The sequence below is a fragment of the Ammospiza nelsoni genome, chromosome 2 (genome assembly GCF_027579445.1).
Source record: "Ammospiza nelsoni isolate bAmmNel1 chromosome 2, bAmmNel1.pri, whole genome shotgun sequence".
NCBI classification, from domain to species: domain Eukaryota; kingdom Metazoa; phylum Chordata; class Aves; order Passeriformes; family Passerellidae; genus Ammospiza; species Ammospiza nelsoni.
The window spans coordinates 84,719,460-84,741,847 of record NC_080634.1 but is presented as its reverse complement, the minus strand read 5'-3'; the positions used below and the strand labels follow the sequence as shown (position 1 = coordinate 84,741,847).

Here is a 22,388-nt window from a genome sequence, read left to right as displayed (position 1 = left end):
CGGTAATTTTAAATTAAGTCCATGTACAGACAGATGCATGATTTTTTTGGTTTTTCATTTTCCAAAGCTTTGTATCATCACAGTCAGCACTATTTGACATCTCTCCCCATGAAGGATATGTATTGGATATTTGTATTAAAAAAAAGCAAAAACAACAAAAACCAAATTAGATCAATAGAAACAGTCATGATGGGCAATGTTTACTTCTGAAGATAAGCATCTACCGGGGAGCAGAGCATGCTTCAGTTCAGTAATCCAACATCACATTTTAAATTTATGAAACTAGTTTTATTTGTCATCCCTCTGTAGCCAATTCCAAGCTGCTGCAAAGTGGATTCCTAATCTCCATCCACTTCCTTTATTTGGTGGCCTGAGTGAGGGGTTAAGTCTGACATGATTTTATCAGCTATTATTGCTGAGCCAAGAAACAAGCAGGAAAGTGCTGCTTTGAGGACAGAGTATGTCTGAGTGATCCTTTCAAGCATGCTTCACAGAAAGACAGTCTCCTCTTACAAGCTACCTGAGCTCCCACAGCACCACACCCTACTTGGAAGGCAAGGATGTCAAACAGGTTGGCTTTCCCCTCTGGGAAGGAGGTGGATCCAGAGTGTTCAGGCACCCTCCTCATTGGGTGCTGCCGCTGCTTCCCCAGCTCTCTGTGCTTCCTGCCTGGACGATAAATAACTTTCTTGGAGCACAGGGGGCACCTAATGTGCTGCTCACGGCTTGGCTCTAGCAGGGTTGCTTGTTTTCATTACTTGCCCTGTAAGCAAGAAGGTTTTTCTCTCTCTTGCAGAGCTTGGGTGTAGGGGTAGGAAACTTTTTTGAACAGAGGTGAATCCAAGTGTCTCCCTCAAACCTTGGCACTGCAGTTGCAATATCTACCATCACTGCTTGGGAAAAACCAACTGGTGCAATCAAGGCACTGCACAGAAGAGCATGGAGAAATTCAGAAGTATTTTTCTTTTGTGCCTTGGCTTCCTCCTAGTCTATGTGAGAGGTAAGTGACCTTCACCTTGGCTTATTTCAAAGGCTAGATCATTAAAAAAGAAAAAAAAAAACCCTAAAACCAAAAAACCTAAGCTCCCAACCCTTAAAAGAGATGTTTGTTTGTTTAGAAATGCTTGCTAGCTTTTTTTTTTTGGTTTTTTTTGAGCTACTCTTTCATGAGAAGCATTCAAAAGTGTTTATATGTGCTTCACCAGTTTCTAAAGAGATACATGTCTCCTGATTTATTATTCATAATAGCTGTGCTAGTTGAAGTTTGCTTATTATAATTTCTTCTTTTCTTGCTAGTGTTGCTTCCCTAAAATAATTCACAAGCTTAGGCTGGAGTATAAACTTTTTTAAATGGAAGCTGTAAAATGAGAGCTTCCAGGGAAACTTAAGTTTACACAGAGATCTGTGGTCAAACAATGATTTAATGTCTTAAAGCTTTTCTTGATTATTGGTATTTTGAAATCTATGAGTTTTATTGTAAAAACAAATTCTGATGCAGTCTAAAGGTGTTCATGGTTTTATATTGGTGCATATGCTTTAATAATTATAAACTAATATTTCAGTTACCTTAGTAAATGTATTCCACAAGCATACTTTTTCATGCAGGACTAATTAAGAATTTAATAAATTTTGCACATATTTTTTGATGAATGAATAGCAACAGAGAAAATGTAGCCTTTTCATACGGAGTCACTTTACTATATTCAAACATAATTTCTTTCAGCACAATATTCTTTAAAACTTTTGTTGAGGTAAAACCAAATAGAATTATTTTTGTGTGCATCTGCCATGTGGTGTAACCTTTTCTTTTTTGTATATTAGCAATCCTGCAGAAACTTTTTGTACAGTGTTGGCTGCAGGAATAATTCATTAATCACTAGATCATTAATCACAAATACATTAATCACTAGTTCCAAAATAGCAGCTGCTGCTGATCCTCCCACCACCCCTGATTTAAATGAAGTCCCTAGGAGATCTTGCAGTGATGGGCAGTGAAAAACACCTTGTCTTAATTTAGCTTAATAGTTTGATTTTAAGAAATGAGGAATTATTCAGAGGTCTTCAGCAATTAGCGTGGCATAGAAAGAGCAGAGCAGAGACTGTGCTGGCCTGCATGTTGTGTTGTGAGCAGTGATTATTCATGTAGTCTCTCACCTCTTGGCATGCAGACTTTCTTGTTCTGTAGCTGTCATACGTTGAATAGTTCTGTTCAGACAACTTGAGCATGAGCAAGCCAATTTGCATATACTCTGCTATTTTAATTAAAAGGGTAGTTAGCCTAATCATTCTTCATTATACATGCATTAATTTAGAGCCAGTTCAGGCTCTGCTTTGGGGGAGAAGTCACTGCTGAAAGTTGCTGTGGGCTTTGGGCACAGTCTTATGACTCTGGAAACTATTTAATCCACTTTAATTAAGCAAACTTAGTTATTTTAAGTCTGTGGCAACAGCCACTGAATTTTATCATCAAAGTATTCACCATGTTTCAGGGATATTTACAAGAACTTCCTCTCAGACCTAATCAAGACGTGATATGAGAAATGCTTGGCCACATTGGTAAAAAGCTGATCTAAGTACTTATGAAGGGAATGTCTATGGCATGATTCACCCTTTTATAGGCAGTTTAATTCTCTTCTAAATTGTAATCCTCTGTGATAGCATCTATAAACTACCGGACAACCACAGCCAGACCAGATGACATCATTACCCTCTTACCATCCAGCATTTCCTTTATGTTCAATTAACTTGAGTTAGTTAGCTAGACTACCTTGATGGACACATCTTGACAGAAGCATAACAGAGCCAAGAACCATATTGCACAAGGAAAGTGAAATCTGATACAGTTCAGAAACATACATGCTCATTGCAGTATTCGATTTTTAGCTACACTCTAGATTTTGGAATTTCCAGACTTAGGTAGGTTACATGAAGACTCCTATGTATTTGAGCTTCAACAACTAATTGTGAGGCTTTTAGCCCAATCTAAATGAAATAAACTTCATAGAAACTTCTTTCACTGAATTTCATGGGAATATCCCTCATGAGTTCCTACAGCTTGGCTGATCTCTGGTAATTCAGGTTTGGCTGTGTGTACACTGCCCATTTAAGGGCTCAGACACAACTCAGGCTGCTCCCCTGTAACTGAGATCATGAAACTTTGAAACATGGGTCCCACCTGGGCCACAAACCTGCGTGCACTCCTGCAGTGGGGAAGCTGTGCGACCTGGGGGCTCTCCCCGTTATGGACCTGGAAGGCAGCTGAGGCTCCCACTCAAACCTGACTGCTCAGAATGCTCCTCAGGCTCCCAGAGTAGATATAATCCATATATCCATGGTCTTTAAGGTTGACTGATGGATCACATGTTTAGCCAGTAACAAAGACAGTGCAAAGACTGATATGTCTGACATGGTTTACATTTACTCCATCAGGTATTGAATGGTACACAGGTAAAGGGAACAGCATTTGCTAGTCAGTAAACCAAGGACCTCTGTTCAGCTAAGGCTTACAAAGCTTTTGACTCAGTTGTAGTCTCAGTTAATCAGTTGTAGTCTCACTTAATCAACTGTGCCCTTTATGGGGAGAAAATTGTAGACCAGTTTGAATTTGAGACCCTGTGTGACTTAGTGCTGTGAATAATGTAGTTTTCACTGGAGTTAAAAGACAGAACAGGGGAGATGACAAACACAGTCCTGCTTTTTCTTATACAGCTCCATGTATCAGCAGCCCTCACTGTTCTGTGCGAGGTCCCTGTGGACGTGCTGAAGCACTTACAGATTCAGCAGGCAACAAATTCTCTTCTGGTGGCTGCCAAAACTATTTCACTCCCAAGACCTGAACTGCAATTATCCTCAAGCACATCAGTGCTATCAGCTAAGGGTGGAATTGCAGTTTGAAAAATCCACATACCTGAGCTGGTTGAAACACTAACAACGGCAGAACTGTTGCAACATCAGAGCTTGGGAAGAGAAAACAACTGGTGCAGTTACTCAGCTTCTCAGGTTCACTTTTCAAACATTGCTGCCATGCTGCAAGCCTGGCAGCAGTGATCAACCTGCCTGAGTATGTATTATTAACTTAGTTGCACCATCAATTGTCAAACCCTTTCCATCTCATTGCAGGTAATAAAAAACAAATAAATGTCAGAATTCTTTCAAGATTAGAAATCAATATAAATAGACCTTTCTACGGCATTTTTGCCTCATAGTAGGAGGAGATAGATTCAATTTGTTTTGATTAGTCTCCCTTTCCACAGGCTGATATCTATAAACATTATGGGAAAATACTAAAAATACTTAAATCTGACCTACGTTATGGGAAAATACTAAAAATATTAAATCTTACCAGTAGTCAGATTTACCTGAAGGCAAACACACCATCTCAGCTGAAAGAATGGGCTTGGATGAATTATGAAAATATAACAGTCCCACTTCCACTGAATAAGCATTGCCTGTTATTAATAGATTTTTAATTTGTTAAGAATTCGTGCAAAAGTTAAATCACAGCAATATATTTTCAAAGGGCAACAACGCTACAGAAAAGAGTGAATGCAAAGGCATTAAGTAGGCACTAAGATTAGCAGACAAGTTGAAGTCCTTCCTTACATCCCTGGTCTAATTACACCAGTGGTGAAGGAACCAGGAGCTACTGAAGGTCAAGAGCTCTTTTGCATGCATTTTACCAGTGTACCTGGTGTGAAAGTGGGAAGGGGAACATTAAAACACATTCTGAGAGCAAGAGAAACAGCAAAGCCTGGCATCCCTCCAACTACCTATATTCCATTCAGTTCTCTCTCTTGTCTCCAAACTACTCACTGGAGAAAGTGGGGATTAGCCAGCTGGTACTTAGGCAGCAAGTGGCCACTCTGAAAGCCCAACCCAGCTGTTGTCTGTGCCACACTAAGGATTTCAGTAGGAATGCTCATACAGGTCTCTTGCTTGAGTACAGCTCTCATGTAATGCAGCCTGAGACTCTCAGACCAAATGGCTGGTGGCTTCATGAACCTGTAGTGACAGAGAGAAGCTTTGGATGAAGAGCCCACACCATGGGCTAAGCTCTTCTGCCTCAGGACACAAAGCTGAAAATCTGAGTAAGGTGCACAGGAATATGTATGTTGTTCCTTCCTGGGAGACCTCAATTCTTTTGCTCTGCCTGCAATTTTACAGCACACACCATCTCTTCTACTCTTACTCTCTAGCAAAATACAGAAAATCATATCTGTTTTGTTTTATTTTATGTATGCAGGGCATAACAGATCATAAAAAACATCAGTTATCTTTGAACAGAAAGGCAAATGTAATAGAGCTAAAAGATTTTTGTTTGTGTTTGGTGAGACGATGTTGCACAGAGCTAAAGCAATACTGCCACTCCTACTTTATTAGTGCATCTTAGTTGCTGGTAATTATTTAAATGTGTTCCTGTATGAATAAGCAAAAGAGTCCTTTTCATTTCCCCTGCATTTAAACTAAAACCAGAAATGGCCTAGCAAAAAATAAGAAGCCAATAATCAGGTCCATATGTTGTGGTGTATATGCTAGGCCTTGGATCTTAATTATAGATTTTAAGGCATACTCATTCTCCACCCCAGCATCAAGGGGTTGTAATGGCAATCGTTGTTAATGAAACTAAAGGTCCTTGAAGGAAAAACAAGCTACAGTAACATCATCAGGAAATATGGATCATGGGGCTATGACATGAAAGAAATAGTACCTGGTCATCGAGATTTTGTCCAGAGTGCCCACTCTGGGGTGTAAACCTTTGTGTTCTCCCAGAAATGAGTAATTTCCTTTAAACAAACATAATTGCTTCCTGAACAAAGTTGGACCAGGACATGGGTATGTTCCCAGTCCCATGCATGGGAAAATACATACTATTTTCTCATTATAGAGTAAATAGGTTTCTTGATTTCATTATAATCATAAATGGTATGTGCAAAGAATTACTTACGTTTCAGCTAGAAAAAAGCCATAAAATGAGTTTCATGAGTGATTTTGGTAACATATTGTTCCCTTTTATAAAATTTTTGTTCTCATTTTTAAGTCACAGACTTCTTTCTCTGTCTCTTTCAGCTTCATAATGTTTTAAGCACATTGTATTCACAGAACAATTCCTTTTTAATTACACTGAAGAAATCATACTTGTTCAAGTCTTTAAATACTGTAAAATCAACTTATTCTCCCTATCTTTCTCAAAATTAGAAATTAGTTGCTTCTAATTTATTTGTCACACACATAAACTCATCCCAAACCCATGACTACTAGCAATGCATCAAAAACCAATTAATTTAATCATCTTAATGAAAAAATTATTAATCTAACACAATGCACATAAATGCATTTTAGTTGTGTGTCCAGAAACATGTACAAACACATTCAAACACATTTTCTCGTGGATTTTAGCTTCCTTTTTAATACTAGACTATGCACATTAAAAATCTGAGAAGTTCATTTCATTTGTCGCATAACCTGATCCTCACTTAGAATTATTCATTTTTGCCTTATTGAAATCTGCGTCATTTTAAGAGCCACAAGCTGTGTTCAACTGGAGATTGAAAATTGCAGAGAGATGTCATGGTTGCCTTTTGTCAGAAAACTTGACTGTGTTGTCATGACAAACTGGTAACACTCACCTGCAGAATCCAGCCTTGCTCCGCATGAATTCAACTCAAAAGCTGTGGGACCTCAGACCCTTGTGATCAAACAGATACGTGGTTAAAGGGTGGTGAATCCACTCAACATTTAAATAACAAATTAAACCATGGACAAAAGACGCTACTGTCTGCATTTTAGTGACTGGATATTTGGGTCACATTTTCAGAAAACTAATATTCAAAATTTGTGAACACTAAATGCAGATGTGCCTGAGGACATGAGTTTGCAAGCATTTTCTGAAATTCTCTGTTATAAGTCATGGAGGACCACCCACAAAAAAACATTATTACAGTAATTTTATCTCTTTGTCAAAACACAGATACTCCCAGAAGAAAGGTTAGAAGTAATGCCAAGAAATAGCATACTAGCTAAAAAAGCAGCAATAGCAGAGGTTACTCTGAGATAACACCACCTGCACAGCTAAATCTCTTCACAACTTTATCCAGATTAAAATAAACAACAAAGACAACAGCAACAAACACAAAACTCCCAACCAAATAAAAAAACACAGTAGAACAAAGCTCTTTCTGCCTCACTAAAATTTCTTTCATTCTTGTTATCATCAGTATATTTCCAAGTCTTTCTATTATGGAAGCTGATAAAAAAATATGGAAAATTAATTTATTTTGGTCTGTTTTTTCTGTGGAGAGCTTCACTAATTTATTTCTTTTATCATTTATCTTCAGAGTTCTCTGAAGTGACTGCAGCTCCTATTGAGCTAAATATTTTCTGAGACTCTAATGTGGTTTTGTTTTTAGACTGACCATGGTATGTATAAAGTGTGAACTATTCAGCTATTTAACCAACTATCCTCCTTAAATTAGGCTCTTAAAAATGTCTAGGTACAGTCTCAGAAATGGTAATTAGCATTTAAAATTCTGCTTCACAGAATCTTACTCCTTGTGGTCATTTTTTGATGTTATTATCAGAGGAAGCTGGCATTGAAATCCAAGCAGTCTTTAGGTTTATTGCAGTATAATTTACCATGCTGCACAGATGTCCTCATCCAAACTGCCCATCTGCCAAGGTTTATGTTTACATAGTCAAAGAGATTTCACTGTGGACTCCTGTCTTACTCTCAGGCAGTCATTCTGTGCTGATGTCCTTTTCTTTTTATTGTTTGGTTAATAATTAGAAATATTAAAAAAAAAATCAATCTGAATTATTTTTGAAGATTTTTCAGTCCTCTTTTTTCTCTTAGAATTTCTATAGCTTTCTTCTGTTTCTCACTTGAAGCCTCAAAACAGCACCTTTTGTCTTTTCACACCTTTTCCATAAGAGAACAGACATAACAATAGGAGAGGGAAGTGTTGGTATTGTCCAGAAGAAGGGCAGGTGTCAGTAAATGTTTCAGTCTGTTGCTTTAGTTCTCATGCAATTGAAAGCATCTGGTTCATCGTGCTTGAATTTCATAATCTGATTAGATGCCACCTTCTATTTTTGTTTTTTCCTAACTTCAAAGAAATATTCTACCTGAAAGTTTTCCACAGTTTTCCTTCACAAAATGATTTTGTCACATTCTCTTTGCAGCATTAGGACCTCAGTAGTTTCTTTCCATATTGTTAGTTCCTACTTGTCGTGACCTGTAAAAAGAAGCTGGTTTGGCCAGCTTTGTTATTACAAAATTATTTCTCCTGACTCTTATTCTGATTATGGTTACAAAATTATTCCTGATAACTCACTCTAACAAGAAAAGGTTTTAGCCATTGATTGTGGTACCCTGAGGCAATGGGGTTTGGGTCAGACAGCCTCCTCCAATACTCAGGATGCTGATCAAAAATGAGGATTTTGCCAGAGGTCTAAATCAAAGGACTGTCAAGCTTATGTTGCTTGTACTGCTGGCACCAAAGAAATGCTTCAGAAAAATATAATTTGACCATAAAAGTTAAGGCAATGCCAGGATGTCTGCCTGTGCATAGCGTGTCTGCATCAAGATCAAAGGGTCCCATGGCTGGGGTGACAGCCCTTGGAAAGAAGCTCAGGGCCAGTAAGGGCTGGTGGTACTCAGGGCTCAAACAGAAAATATCTTCTGATGAAGCAGCTTGTTTATTTCATAGATTTATGTATTTAATGGATTCGTATTTAAAAACCTGTCAGAGTCTTAGATTATGGCTTTAATAATGGCTTTAAATTTAAAGAGTAGTTTTAAATTAGATATGAGGAAGACTTGTTTTTTACTGTGAGTGTGGTGAGGCACAGGAACATGTTGTCCAGAGAAGCTGTGCATACCCCACCTTCAGAAGTGTTCAGGGTTGAATATGTCAGTGAACAATCTGGTCTGGTGGAAGGTGTCCCTGCCCGTGGCAGTGAGAGTGGGAAATAGATGGTCTTTAAGGTTCTTTCCAACACAAACCACTCTATGGTTCTATGATTCCATGAATATTATCCACCTGAAGACCCAATCCAAAAGTTATTCAACTTGGCAATGTTGTCTGAGGGGCCAAGGCAGAGGAGGGAGAGGTGGCCAGATGAGGCAGCACTCCAAGAACAAATCAAATAGTAAAGAGATAACCTACCACTCTGCTGGCATTACTGGGAAAGTCTTATGCTGTTACATGTTTTTACTTACCAAACATATTCTTCTTAATATTTCATTGGGACAGTTTTGCTTTAGAAGCCATTCCTACTTTGCATTCCAGCCTTGTTTTATCTCTTCCATCAGACCCCGTCTATAATTAAGTCCAAAGACGTACATTGAAATCCTCGTGGGAATCAAAACATTTCCACTTTATATTCCAGCACTGACTATTATTTGAGGATCACACAGTGTTTCACCACTGATAATTAATCTTTCTGGAAGCTCTTTGACACAGACAAGAGCTATTATTCAGGAACAGTGATTAATGAGAAGAAAGCCATGAAGATGTACAGGACCTGTCAAGATGAAGGAGCTGAGCTGAACCCTGAGCACTGCTGTGCTGACAAACCTCTGGCAGCCTTTTTCTTCCTCAGTTTCTTCACTTGAACAGTGATGCCTTTCTTGCTGTGAAGTGTTCAAGACTTGCCAAGAAAAACTCCTTAATGAACAGTTAGGTATTAAGCCTTTTAGAAGGGATAATAAACATATGCAGATCAAGAGCAGCTTGAGGCTTACTCGATAGAGCTCAGTAATGCATTTCTGTTTAGGGAAGTCATAGCATGTCATGACTTTTTGTGGGTTTGTGTAGGCTGATCTTATGTTTGGAATGCAAACACAAGGATGATGCACCACCCTGGATGAAAACCAGTGGATACATGTTCACCAAGTATGTGCTTCATGAAGCCTGTATATTACAAGGAAAGTGGCAGATTGCACAGTTAAAAGCAAAACTCACATGAATAATTGTGTGTTTTCAGTTCAAAGTCATCTATTTCAGTTTATACATTTAAAATATTTCCCAGTTTTCTTTGCTTGCTAGCTTCAAAAGTACAGATGCTAATTACTCTGCTGTGGCATTCAAAGATATTGTGTTCATCTAACAGAGAACAGGAAGAAATTGTTTTTCCCTTTTTAGCTTTTTTCATTTACAGAGGAAAATAAGTTAGATAAACACATCTTAAAATATTTTACTTATGGCCCATGTTAGAGTAAGAATTAAAAAAACAAAGTTGATTTGTGTTGCAAGTGATCACAAGGCAGGCTTGACATTAAAACTGCTTGCTAAGCTGAGCAAATAAAATAATAATGAAGATATTAAAAAATGTTAATATATATATTATTAAAATAATAATAAATGTTAATATTAATTAATATTAATGTTAATATTAAATGTTAATATTAAAAATATTAATATTAAAATGTTAATATATATATTATATATGTTAATATTATATATATAATATATATTATATATAATATATATTAATATATATATTATATATATGTTAATATTATATATATTGTTATATGTTAATGAAGATATATATTATATATTATATTTATATTATATATACATATAAAAATGCATATATACATACATATATATTTATATATTATATATGTAATATATATCATATGTTTATATATATATATAACATATAACATATAAAGTTATTTATATTATATATTAATGAAGATATTAAAACTTCTCACCTAGTGATTTAGGTTCACAAGTACTATGCTGAATGCTACTTTCAGCTGTCTCCTGGCAATAGTCCTGTGCCCTCTAGCAGGCAACTTGTGTTCTTCAAAGGACTGTTTGTACAGCAGCTGAATATGATAACAGAGGAGAGCAGCTTCTCTTTGGCCTACCTGAACAAATAACTTCCTTGGATTAAATGAGCCCATCTCTCACAGTCATTCAGGACTGTGCTGTGCAGAGATGACAGCTGACAACTTGTTCTGTGCCTGCTGCTGTCTGGATGGGTCTTTCTTTTGCCTCTTACTGGTGTTCTGCTTCTGTACTGAGCCCTCAAGTCTGGAGGTGATGGAAACCTGCCTGCTGACTTAGTGTCTTCTGTCACATTCCTTCTAGGTCAAGATGATTTTGATTTAGCTGATGCCCTTGATCACCCTGGTATGTAAATTTTCTATCCTTATTTTACTATGGTATTTACATCTAATAGTAAATCTTAAATCTTTTTCCTTGAGGAATGGAATATGAAGTGGCTACTACTTCTGTTAAAGATACACAGAACTGAAGAATGCTAGGTTTCAATGTTTCTATCATGAAATGAAAATCTTCTTTAAAAAAACAAACAAAAAACTAGATTTGAAAACACATTCCTTCATTTTTGGCTTCTGCTGTGATACATAAAGTTTTATGGAAAGCAGCTCTCTACATTTGCTCATACCTGCTTTGGTTAAGTTGAAGCTGTTAATGTCTATTGGCATGTCATTGTGTCCAACAGATGACATCATCACCAGGAAACCCACAGTGATCAGAAGACCGACAAGACCTGTATACAGTGAGTAATAAATAATGGGTCATAAAACTGATTTTGTGCATGTAGGAAACTTTCACATGAGGCTCTTTATCATATTTGCTGCTGTGCTTTAGCTGAGATAATGTGTGATTAGCAGCTGTCTTCTTAAAGTAAAAGAAGTGCTCTTTTTACAATTACCAGTTACATGTCTTTACTGCTTCCAGTGAGGCAATCGAGCATGGCTGGCCAGTGAGAGTATTTTATTTCCTAAAGTCCTTCTTCACCCTTTTCTAGATGGTTCTGAACTCCCTGGAGAGTATAACAATGGGTAGTTGTTGCTAAAATTGGCTGTTTCTCTACTTTTTTTCTTTATTATCTTTATTTGTTGTATATTTATTCATGATGCTTGATAACAGAGTTGGAAAAGAATCAGAACAAAGACAGGGCTCAACCAGCCACCCCACTCTTTTATAGCACTCTTCTCATTGGTTACAGCTGTGGCCTGTTAAAGTCAGGCCTGTTCCTAATCTTTAATAATTGGCCCAGCTGCAACTCCTTAGGGGTAAGATTACTTTCTACACTATCTTTTTCTTATAGTCTCTCCCCCTACACAGCTGAGGCCAATTACAGCCAGTGTCCTCTGGCATTCCATGCACCTCTGCCTGAGTTAAAGCTCTGCTGTAGGCACCTCCCTTGTGTAGCAAAATTCATCACAACAGTTAGTGGAAGGTAATGTTTATTTACAAAATCTCAATGTGTAAGTTGATATTTACCCACTGACATTGTTCCTGCATTCTGTTTAATTCAGCCATGCCCTCACATCCACCTGCTCATGAGCACCAAGATATGTGTGCTTAGGTGGCCTGGTGAGCATTGTGGGCAACATGAGACAAAGCTTGCCAGCTTCTGAGCTCTTATCCTGTCTCTGTGCTTCTTCTTGATCAGAAATGACAAGCAGAATCCACAGATCTTTTATATCCTTTAGCAGTAATCAGGTATTATAGAGAGGTCCTTTGCCTCATAATATTTCTCACTCTGGTGCCTCTGAACCCTTGGTCAGGTTGCTGCCCACTATATTTTTTTTCACTTGTTTGGAGTTCACAGGCTGTGTGCACAGACTTATTTTCTGGGTGGATGATCAGAAAAGTAGTGATATGCTGCAACCTTTGGTGTTAGAATGCCTTTCTGCTTTTCCTCTGCTGAGAAGTCATCTGTGCTGTCATCAGAGCACAGGCCTGTGACAGGTAATGGTATTTTTGAAATGCAACTCTCTGCCGAGCAGACACAGGGAGGACCTACACCTAACAAGTACAAACCAAGTCATGTATTATGAATTTGTTTATTTTCCTGCCAGATTTCCTGGTGACATCAAAGCATTTCTGAGTTGTTACTCAAATGAGACTAGATACTGTGCTAAAGCAGCTTCCCAGTCCTCCTAGGTATAAAGAACAGAAGAAAACAGATTTCTGCATGGTGATTTTCCTGTGTTTCAGGAATTCTGACACGTCTATAATGAAAAAAAAACTTGTCTAATTGAGGATCTATCTAACTGTCTGTGGCAACAAACACTGTTACAAAAATTTAGATAGGTTTTGCTATCCTCTTTGTTCTGATTCACTGTACCACTCCACACATATAAGCATCAAGAAAGGGATTCTTGGAGTGAAAACATCCATCCAATGTATTTCTTTCAGAGCTCACCATCATTCCATACACACCTTAAAATACCACCCACTCACTCATATCCACACCTGCATGTTAGAAACAGAGTTCCTCTTTATGCATCTACAGCTCATGGACAAATTGTTTATTGCATGGGAAGATTCCATCCCAGGTACAGCGAGACACGTGTGTGATGCTGGGCAATGGTCACAGCCTGGTCATTCACTGGGAAACTTTTGCATACAGACATTTAATTCTATCTAAAAACCTTCATGGCTCAGGCAAATAAAAACAGACTGTCTCTCAACCTCAGACAGATGTGTATGATTGCCTGAAGCAAGGGGTCATCCTGACCTTTACATAGATATTTGATTCAATATCTCCCCAAGTAGGTTTATTGCTCCCTCGTATTTGCTCTCAAAATGGATATTCAGTTTTCCTAGTTCAATAAATAACATTTAAGCCAAACATACATATACAAATTTTAACCACAGACATAAATGTTAATTATTAAGTATGTTTTAAAAATTAGTACAGTTACATATTATAACATAGCTTATTTTATTTTTGTATTTGCAGGTATATTAAAGAGGTATTGATTTTGATTCAACTGTAAGATTTATTCTGACATAATTTAAAACTGGAAAAAAACTTTGTATTTTGAATAGAAAATACTGTGCTATTTGTCAATTAGTGTGTGGGAAAATGTTACTATAAGACTTTTCAAGAAAAATGTTATAAGTTATTTCAATTTGTGGCACTGACTTGAAAAAGGTGCTTGTCAAACATGCAGTTGTACACGTTCTAATGAGAAAGCATTTTATTTCCCTCAAGTATTGTGTGTAACTCACTTTTCTATATCTTCCTCCTATTCATTTTTAGACAATGATCTACATTTAGGAGATGCTCTTGGTGGGGGTGAGTACTCCCTTGTTTCCTTGAATACAAGGGGATTTTTTTCTTCCATAGTCTTTTCCTGAACTCTGCCTAATTTCTAAAAAGATATTTCAGTACTGCAGGAGGTGCAATGGTCATGAGAGTTATTACAGCTCATGTACATGCAGCCCTTCTGCCTGAGGCCGTCACAGAGTGGGGACAGCACCTGGTCACCAGTGACCTTTGAGAGCCTCCAGCTGCCCTGCCTTGCATGAACTGAAGTTGGCTGGGGCTTGCTGTACCATGGCAGAGCACCCCAGGCGTGGCTGGGGAGAGCAAATGTCACCCATTCAGCTGGGATGGCTCAGGGTGGAGTCCTCTGACTCCAGCTTGAAGAAGGTGGTGGCTGTAGTTTCTTCAGTGACCAAAAATGAGCCTGTTTCAGAGATCAGCACTGGTGAACACAGCTTAAGCTTGAAGCAATCAAGCTGTTGTAACATGCTGTTAACATCCAGATATTCCCATAACACCCAGACCTGACCTCAGAAGTATTCTGAGTACAGTACTGTACAGAGCTGTGCAGACATATGAATCCTTGAGGCTGGGAATTTGTACACCAAATTTCATTTAGTGTGTTTAGAGATATACCAAGCATGTGAAGAACACTAGAAAGGTTCTTGAATACTGCAGTTACCCAAAATGCAATTAGTATTCAATTAAAGCCTAAAATTCCCCTTTAATCACAGCCACACAAAAGAAAAATTGCACAGAACCTCTGAATCAGCTGCAGTGGTCTGGTTTGCACGTGTTTCAGTCTTAGAAAATGACACTTTTGACATTGTTTCTTTTTTTTCCATTTCTAACTTCCCCTGTGGCACTTCATGCCTTTGTATGAATGATATATTAGTCCAGATTTAACAAAACTGGATCTAATTTTGTTAATAAGTCCCATGTTTATAATTTCATTTATTCTTCCCCGTAATAATTCTTCCATTCTTGCAAGCTTTTATTGAGTACTGTTATGAGAGGATAAGTTAAATATGTTGGCTAAAGTATTAATTAATAGCTTAAGTATCTTAACAAAACCACATCTATTCATTCCAAGGATGGAAAATTGTATTTCCATTGTTTTTGATTTCTTTGTTCCATTTTCTGTTCAGGTTCTTAACTGACCTTCATGCATGGTATAATAAGGTTAAAGTTATGTTTCTCATTATCAGTATTTCTGAAGACATTATGTTTTCACCAGCTGTGCCACACAGTATGTCTTTTTATGCTTAGAGAAGACTAAGTGCAGCATCATGATAAAAATTAAATGTGGAATTGGTGGTTTTCTGCTTTTGTGCCACAGTGAGTCTTAGTTCATTACACAGAGCCAGAACAGAGCAAGTCCTTCCTCTGCTGAATATAATTTATTGGGAAAAGTCAGATTCAGCAAAGCTTTATGACTCTACCTAAAATCTGTAGGCTGTAGGCTAAACTCACTTGAGGTTAAGCATATACCTAAATAATTTTCTGGATCAGAACCTAAATGGTGCTCAGAAACAGAAGAATTGTATTTAGCAGCTAGGCAAGAAGAAAACATAAAAAAGGGCATCTGGCATGGTTGGAAGGTGAAAGATTTAAAGAGAGGGGGGAAATTGCTATTTATTTCTGTGACCTAATTTTGATTTATGCAGAGAAAAATCCACTGTCTGGCATTTTTAAGAACAGTTGAATACCTCGTTGAATTGGTTGACTAAAGGGTAGCAAGAGAAAACTGACTCTATACACACAGAGCAGCAAGCCTAGATATTAAATTTGGCAGGCTTTGATCTGGGTGAGCTCTTCAGCATTGTATATGCAGTTTGGAAACTGCCTTTAGTTTCAGATCTCCTGCTCTGCCCAATGCATCTCTTTCTAATCCTTTGGCAAAAAATTAAGGTTAAATGCTAGCACAAAGTTCTGAACAACAGCAAAGCTGAAGTCTGAGATAATTTTGCACTGTTCAAGAGCAGAAAATTCATTATGCATTAGATAAATTCAGCATCTGTTAAATGAAACTAATCTGCAGGCCTTATTAAAACCTGCTGATGGCAATGAGATAACCTGCTGCTTCCTGCCCAGCCTAGAACACAGTTTCTCTGTTGGCTCTGAATAACTGCACCACTGACACCCAGAGTGACTGACACATCTTGCCCCCCAGCTGCCAGCTTTAATCAATGTTAGCACTTGCCAGATATATGTAAAATATTTTCCCTCAATGTTTTTTGTGAATTCTTCTCTTCTTTCGAAAATATTCCCTATTCACTTCCAAGTCAGTTTTTATAGCTAGCTATTTGTTGATATAGTGCTTAAATCTTCTTAACTACTGAAAAAGCCCTTTTATTAATTCATGGGAGGGCAAATTAGAAATAGGTATAAAATGCTTTTATTTAAAGTTCCCAGTTTTGCCTGTTCAATCATCTAACAATATTAATTATCAATAGGTGACATCTCAAGAAAACCTTTATACCCACCTCTTCCACCACGCCCAGGAAGCTATGGCAATTCTGGTAAGACTACTTGCTCACAAGAAAATGTAGTGCTATCAGCTGTTCAGAGCAGACATTTTGAATACTTTAATCTCTTATTTCTCTAGTAATAGCATTTATCATCCTTTTCCCACGTCTTCCTTTTGTAATCATTGTTTGTGAGCCAGGGGTTAGAAAGCTTTTTTCTGAATGTTAGTGTTGATACCATAAAGTTTTTCTGTTTGTTCAAAATGTGGACACTGCATATTAAGTGGCATGAGACTAACATTTAATCTTGTTTGTGTTTTCATTTTGGGCGTGTATACACTGAACTATGCAAAGGCTCAAATTTGACATCTAGCCACAGGGCAGGGATAAACCTGTGCTCAAATCAATTTGAGATGTGCATCTGAGATGGCCCTGGGGCATACACCAGATGGGGCTGGGCAGCCTGTATTGCTTTTGAGTTTGGTTCCAGACACTTCCTTAAATAAAGTAAATGTGGTATATCTATTCTGGCTGTCACCCTGCACCTGTACAGTCCATGGCTGTAGTGGTGAGCCATGGACAGGTCCTTCTGGAGTCCTTCCTGGAAAGGACCCACTGACTCTGCTTCAGGGGTCACTGGCACTCAAGGTGCCCATATTGTACAAGGATTTGTGTTACTGGGAGCTCAAGCCCACATATCCCACAAGTGCCCAAAACAGACACAGAATACATGGACACCAATGTGTCTATGTATTCTGTGTCAGTACTTCAGCTTTCAGGTGAATTTTGGTAGGTGACTGTTCAGTGTAAGACATGTGACCCATCCACCATGACGAGGCTGGGATTTCAAAGGTCCCTCACTTTTCCCTAGAACGCTACAAAAGGAGTGGACAAGAGAGCTGAAGGGGTTACCATTGTATATCATTTTGAAACTGGAATCTTTATCTTGCAGGAGGTTTTGATGACTCAGATCTGATTGGTGGAAAGCCTTTACCACCAGGTAACATTTGCCTATTTCCCTTCCAACGTGATCCTAACACCTGTAAATTGGAGCAGGTTGGTTTTGTTTTTTGTGGTAATCTGTCTCTGGAGGTATAGGACCACACTGCACTTTTTTATTTAGGTTATTATCCTTCATGAAAAAAACATGGGTTTAAGCCTGAAGCTAGAACTTGAAACATATTCCAAAACATTTTTTAGATGTCAGAAGCCTGCAGGTTTTATCCCTTTGAATTCAGCAAGGAAAGTCCAAAAACAAGGGGTATGCTGAAACAGATGGACCAAGACTTAAGATCTTGATGTAAACTACTGATAAATGAGCTGATTGTCTGGGAGTAGAGAAGAGATAGAGTATTCTGTCCTCCCTGTGAAATCAGCTTGATGTAGCCTGTTACAGATGGTCCTTCTATTAGATTATAACATTCTTCCCCAAAAAGGAAGTTTCAAGAGAATGAGCAATTATTCCTCTGGCCAGCACAGCCATCAGTGGGGAGTGGAAGGGGAGCTCCTCTCTTGTAGTGTTGTTGGGCCACTCTTTTTGCCCTTTGTACATCACGCTTTCCTGAGTAAAGACTTAGTTCTCAAAACAGGATGACAAACATTTCTTTGATGAAGCTTCACCCTCTATTCCAGGAGATCAGGAGCATCATTTCAATCATGGAGGGAACACAGGTATAGTAAATAATTTACATTATTCTGCAGTTGATTTCTAATCTTTATGAAATACTGAAACAATTACAGCCTTACAAAGTAGCAGATATAATAAATTAGGCTTTAACACATAATTTTCACATCAGCTGTAATATAATACAATTTTTTATTCATCTGCCTAATTCTATAGTTTCCCCAAACTATTTTCATAATTTGGTAAAGGCACTCTTTAGTAGACTATATACTTCAGACAAAGCATTTAAGTGCCTCTGAAAAAAAAAAAAAAACAACAACACCTTCTCTTTCTTTTTCCACAGATTCAGGTCTAATTGCTGGAGTTACATCTCCTGTAATTTCTGCTTTTGTGATACTGATTGTTGGATCCATAGCAGCCTACACCGCTTACAAGAATAAGAAACTCTGTTTCAAACCACGTGGTAAGGCCCAAACAGTTTTCCACTGATTTAGTGGTGAAGTTGGTGGGAACTTGACAAACAATTGTCTCTGCCAGCACAGAGATGCCTGGCAGTTATGGCTCTGTGTGAAATCAGCCAGGGTGGCCTAGATCAGTCTCAGAAAAGCTGGCAAAGAACACTCACAGTGGAAATACTCAATGTTCAATTTTCATTTTTCAGGTGGGGCTGCAGTGTAAAGAAGAGTTGCTGTCTGATCACAGGCTCCTTTGGTTGGTGACACTCTACACTGCCATTCTGACAGAAGAAAATCTTCCCCTAACGAATGTTTTCTTGAGACATTGCAATCCTGCTCTCTCTAACCTGATGTCACTTTTGCACCTCAAGATTTATGTTATCAAAAATATGCTTAAGGCATCCAGGGATTGTATTGCACTCTCTGACCTGCATTCATAAAGGCCGGATACAGATTTTGACTCAGAAGTTATCATAAACAACAAAGAAATCAAGTCTGATATAAGCTAAAAATCAAAGGATTCAGGTTTGTGAGGATTCGAGTCACCAAACACTTTTTTTTTGTTTTCAAAATTAGCCAAAAAAACTCAGTCCTTCTGATAGAATAGGAATAAGGAGTTTGCCATTTCCTTTCACACCTGTTGGGTTTCTCCAGTATATTTCTGTAATGTTTACTATGTTTAAAGAAAATTTGTAGTTGTCTAAAGGATTAAAAATTTGAATGCCTTTACTTTGTGTTTATGTCTGAATTTTAGCAAAGTGAAAGGAAGTCTAGCTAGAAAATTAATTCTTAATTTTACAATATACTGAAAAGATTATGTACATTGATAAACCACTGTTTAAAATGAACAGAGAGGAATACATGCTAATTTTATTTATTTATTTATTTTATTGATTAATTACTGAACTGGTGTTTAGCTCTTCTCAGGAACTAGAATTTTACATGAGTTTCATTTCTGTTCTTGAAAACTTAGGCCTGACTCTAGGAACCTTTGAAGGTACTAATCTAGAAAGATTTTTTTTTTTAAATATTATTTATAACTTCTGAAAAGGGAAAATGTGTACAAGGATTTTTCTGATTCATTTAGAATGAGTTTGGGATGCTTCAATCTCTAAAATCTAAGTCACAATGACTTCTGAGCTTCATATTATGTGGAGATGTGGTTGACATAGTTTTTCTAGTTAGACAGTTCCACTTCTTTCCTTCATTCCTGAATGCCCTTGCTGTGCTAACAATATCCTCATGTAGACAAACCTATAATGAAAATTGACACCTTTCCTGTCTCTCTGCCTTCATTTAGCTAACTGGATCAACAAAAAAATAGCAAGTGAATGAAATACAGATGAGAGTTGGCAAAACTAGCAGTTTACTGACATAATTCTGCAATAGAGACATTTTAACTGACATTTAAAGCATAAGGAAATTGGTGTGGTTTTGTCCTCATTTTATATCCAAAGCATGGATTTGTTACTGCAATCCCACATATATGGAGGTGAATATGATTTTGTGCTTATTACATCATTGAGAGGAAGGCATATACTAAAAAAGTAATTTTTTATATAATAAAATGCTGTTTATCTGAATTATATTTTCAATAGATATATATCAGTTGCTTGCTTAGACTACCACTTTTTTTTGATCCTGAAAAAAATTATAATGTACATCAGTTTAAACATAGAAATATCTCAACAATATACAAACAAATGAACACCTTTGTGGCTATCACTTTCAACTTATAAATGAGAAAAAATATTTTTAACATGGCTTTCAAGGACATTTAGTATTAATTGTTAAATATTAATTTCCATGTTAAGAGTTAAAACAGATTGTTGTATATTTTGTCGGACAGACATAAAGATTTGATTAATGAAATGACAAGTATTTTGGTGTTACAACTTCAGTTGTTTGTCCCACCATGAAAATATATATTTCACTTCTTTCTCTTCAAAATTTTCAATAAATAAAACTGTGTTTTATCTAAGATGACCCAGGTTTTGTTTGTTTTGTTTGCTACTTTCTGGGACATATGAGGATCGATGCATTCTGTATACAAGTTCAAATATGTCCCACTAGAGAAAAGGAAATGCTTCAAACTAAGGAAAAATTATAGGAAAAAAATGAAAACAACTATCTATTATTTTTCTCTCTCTCCTTTTTTTTTACTAAGTGTCTAGAGAAGTATCTATGTGCAACATTTTTAGTTTAGCTATACTATGACAATTTATTTTAAATTGTTCATAATATTTTCAAAATAATTTGTTACTTGTGTTGATATTAATAGCCCAAAATCAGATTTATTATGGAGAATTTGAGCAAAACCCATGAATCTGAATGGATAAACCCTGACTACCCAAGTGTTTGACCCTCTGAAGCTCTTTGGTCTAATTTGTCAATATATACCAATATGTCAATATACCAGTGTGCAGATGCACTTTTAGGTGTCAATTTCCCTTTTAATGAGAATGATGATGATGGTAAAAAAAAAAATAATTTTTGCATTAACTATTTCTAGTATTATTGTTTCCAGTAATTGAGGGGTTATGAAGGGAAGGGAAGGGAAGGGAAGGGAAGGGAAGGGAAGGGAAGGGAAGGGAAGGGAAGGGAAGGGAAGGGAAGGGAAGGGAAGGGAAGGGAAGGGAAGGGAAGGGAAGGGAAGGTTGGTTAACTGGCTGTTAGAACATTGAACTCTAGCTTGTGATACTGGCTCTGATACTTAAAATTTATTCCATACATAAAAAAATATTGCTGGCACACAAGTAATACAGATTATCTAAATATAGACATCACTTTTTTTACCAAAGAGAAACTTTTTCTTAGTCTTCAAGTCCCCCAACTGAAATAGATCTGCCAGTAAAATTATCTTAAAGAGTAATCAGGGTACTGATAACTATGTTGTCTAGTTGATATGTCTACGTAAATCAATGGTGAACACAGATCCGTGAGAATTTTGTTTCTGTGGGATAAATAAAACTCAATTTCCTATGTGTTTGTGTTTATGTCCATCCTTTCTTCACCATCACTACAGAGCAATGACATCCTCTTCTCCAGTGGACCTTTAGGATTATTCCAGGGTGTAAGAGAACAAATGCTGCAGCTTGGAGTGGCAACAGAGATCTCTTGCAAATGGTTGGAAATGAAGTTTATATAGCTGAGTCGTACCACTAGGCAGTTTTTTCAGTGGCACATTCCTTGAAAGTTGTTTACCTCTGCTGCATAGATATTGATGTTCACAGCAGATTTTGAAACAGAAATGTCTTGGCTAAACCACATGAGCCTAAAATTACTTTGCAGAGACATTGTATGGCTGAATTACATCACAATTACATGACGTCTAGGCTAGTGAAAAAAGCATGCTGTGTGAGAAAATGTGCATTTATTTATGCACTTGTGAAAATATTTACAGCCCTCTGAATAGCATGAGCTTCCTGACACTGGAAACACCTCCTTGCTTATCTGGGTGACAAATGATCAGACCGATTCTGTAGGGGATACGATGGCCCCAGGGAGTTAGGGGCAGACCCCCTTCATTCGCGGTGAATCCCGGGTATGTGTGTGACCACATGCCGCGCTGGAATCACCCTACTCATGCTCTGAGACCCTTTTCCACGCTCCTTCATAGAGGCTGGTGTTTTCCTCTGGGCGCTGCGCGGCGGAGTCTCCCCGGCCTGTGTCCCTTCCTCTCGGGAAGCGTGTGCGTGACAGGGAGGCTCTGTCGCAGCGCCTGAGACCCGGGGGACACCTGGGACATCGGGGCAGGGACGGGAGGGAACAGGAGGAAGGGGAGCGAGGGTCTCTCCT

At 37.6% G+C, this 22,388-nt stretch overlaps 1 protein-coding gene across 1 annotated transcript; it reads left to right on the top strand.

The window, feature by feature from the left end:
- Positions 1-702: 702 nt before the first annotated feature.
- On the top strand, positions 703-20,576 carry XG (Xg glycoprotein (Xg blood group)). The gene is made up of 9 exons (XM_059467021.1): positions 703-1,000; positions 11,103-11,144; positions 11,479-11,535; positions 14,038-14,073; positions 16,500-16,565; positions 17,464-17,511; positions 18,144-18,182; positions 18,479-18,598; positions 18,797-20,576. The coding sequence occupies exons 1-9, from the start codon at positions 940-942 to the stop codon at positions 18,811-18,813; spliced, it is 486 nt and encodes a 161-aa protein (XP_059323004.1). The 5' UTR covers positions 703-939; the 3' UTR covers positions 18,814-20,576.
- The last annotated feature ends 1,812 nt before the right edge of the window (positions 20,577-22,388 follow it).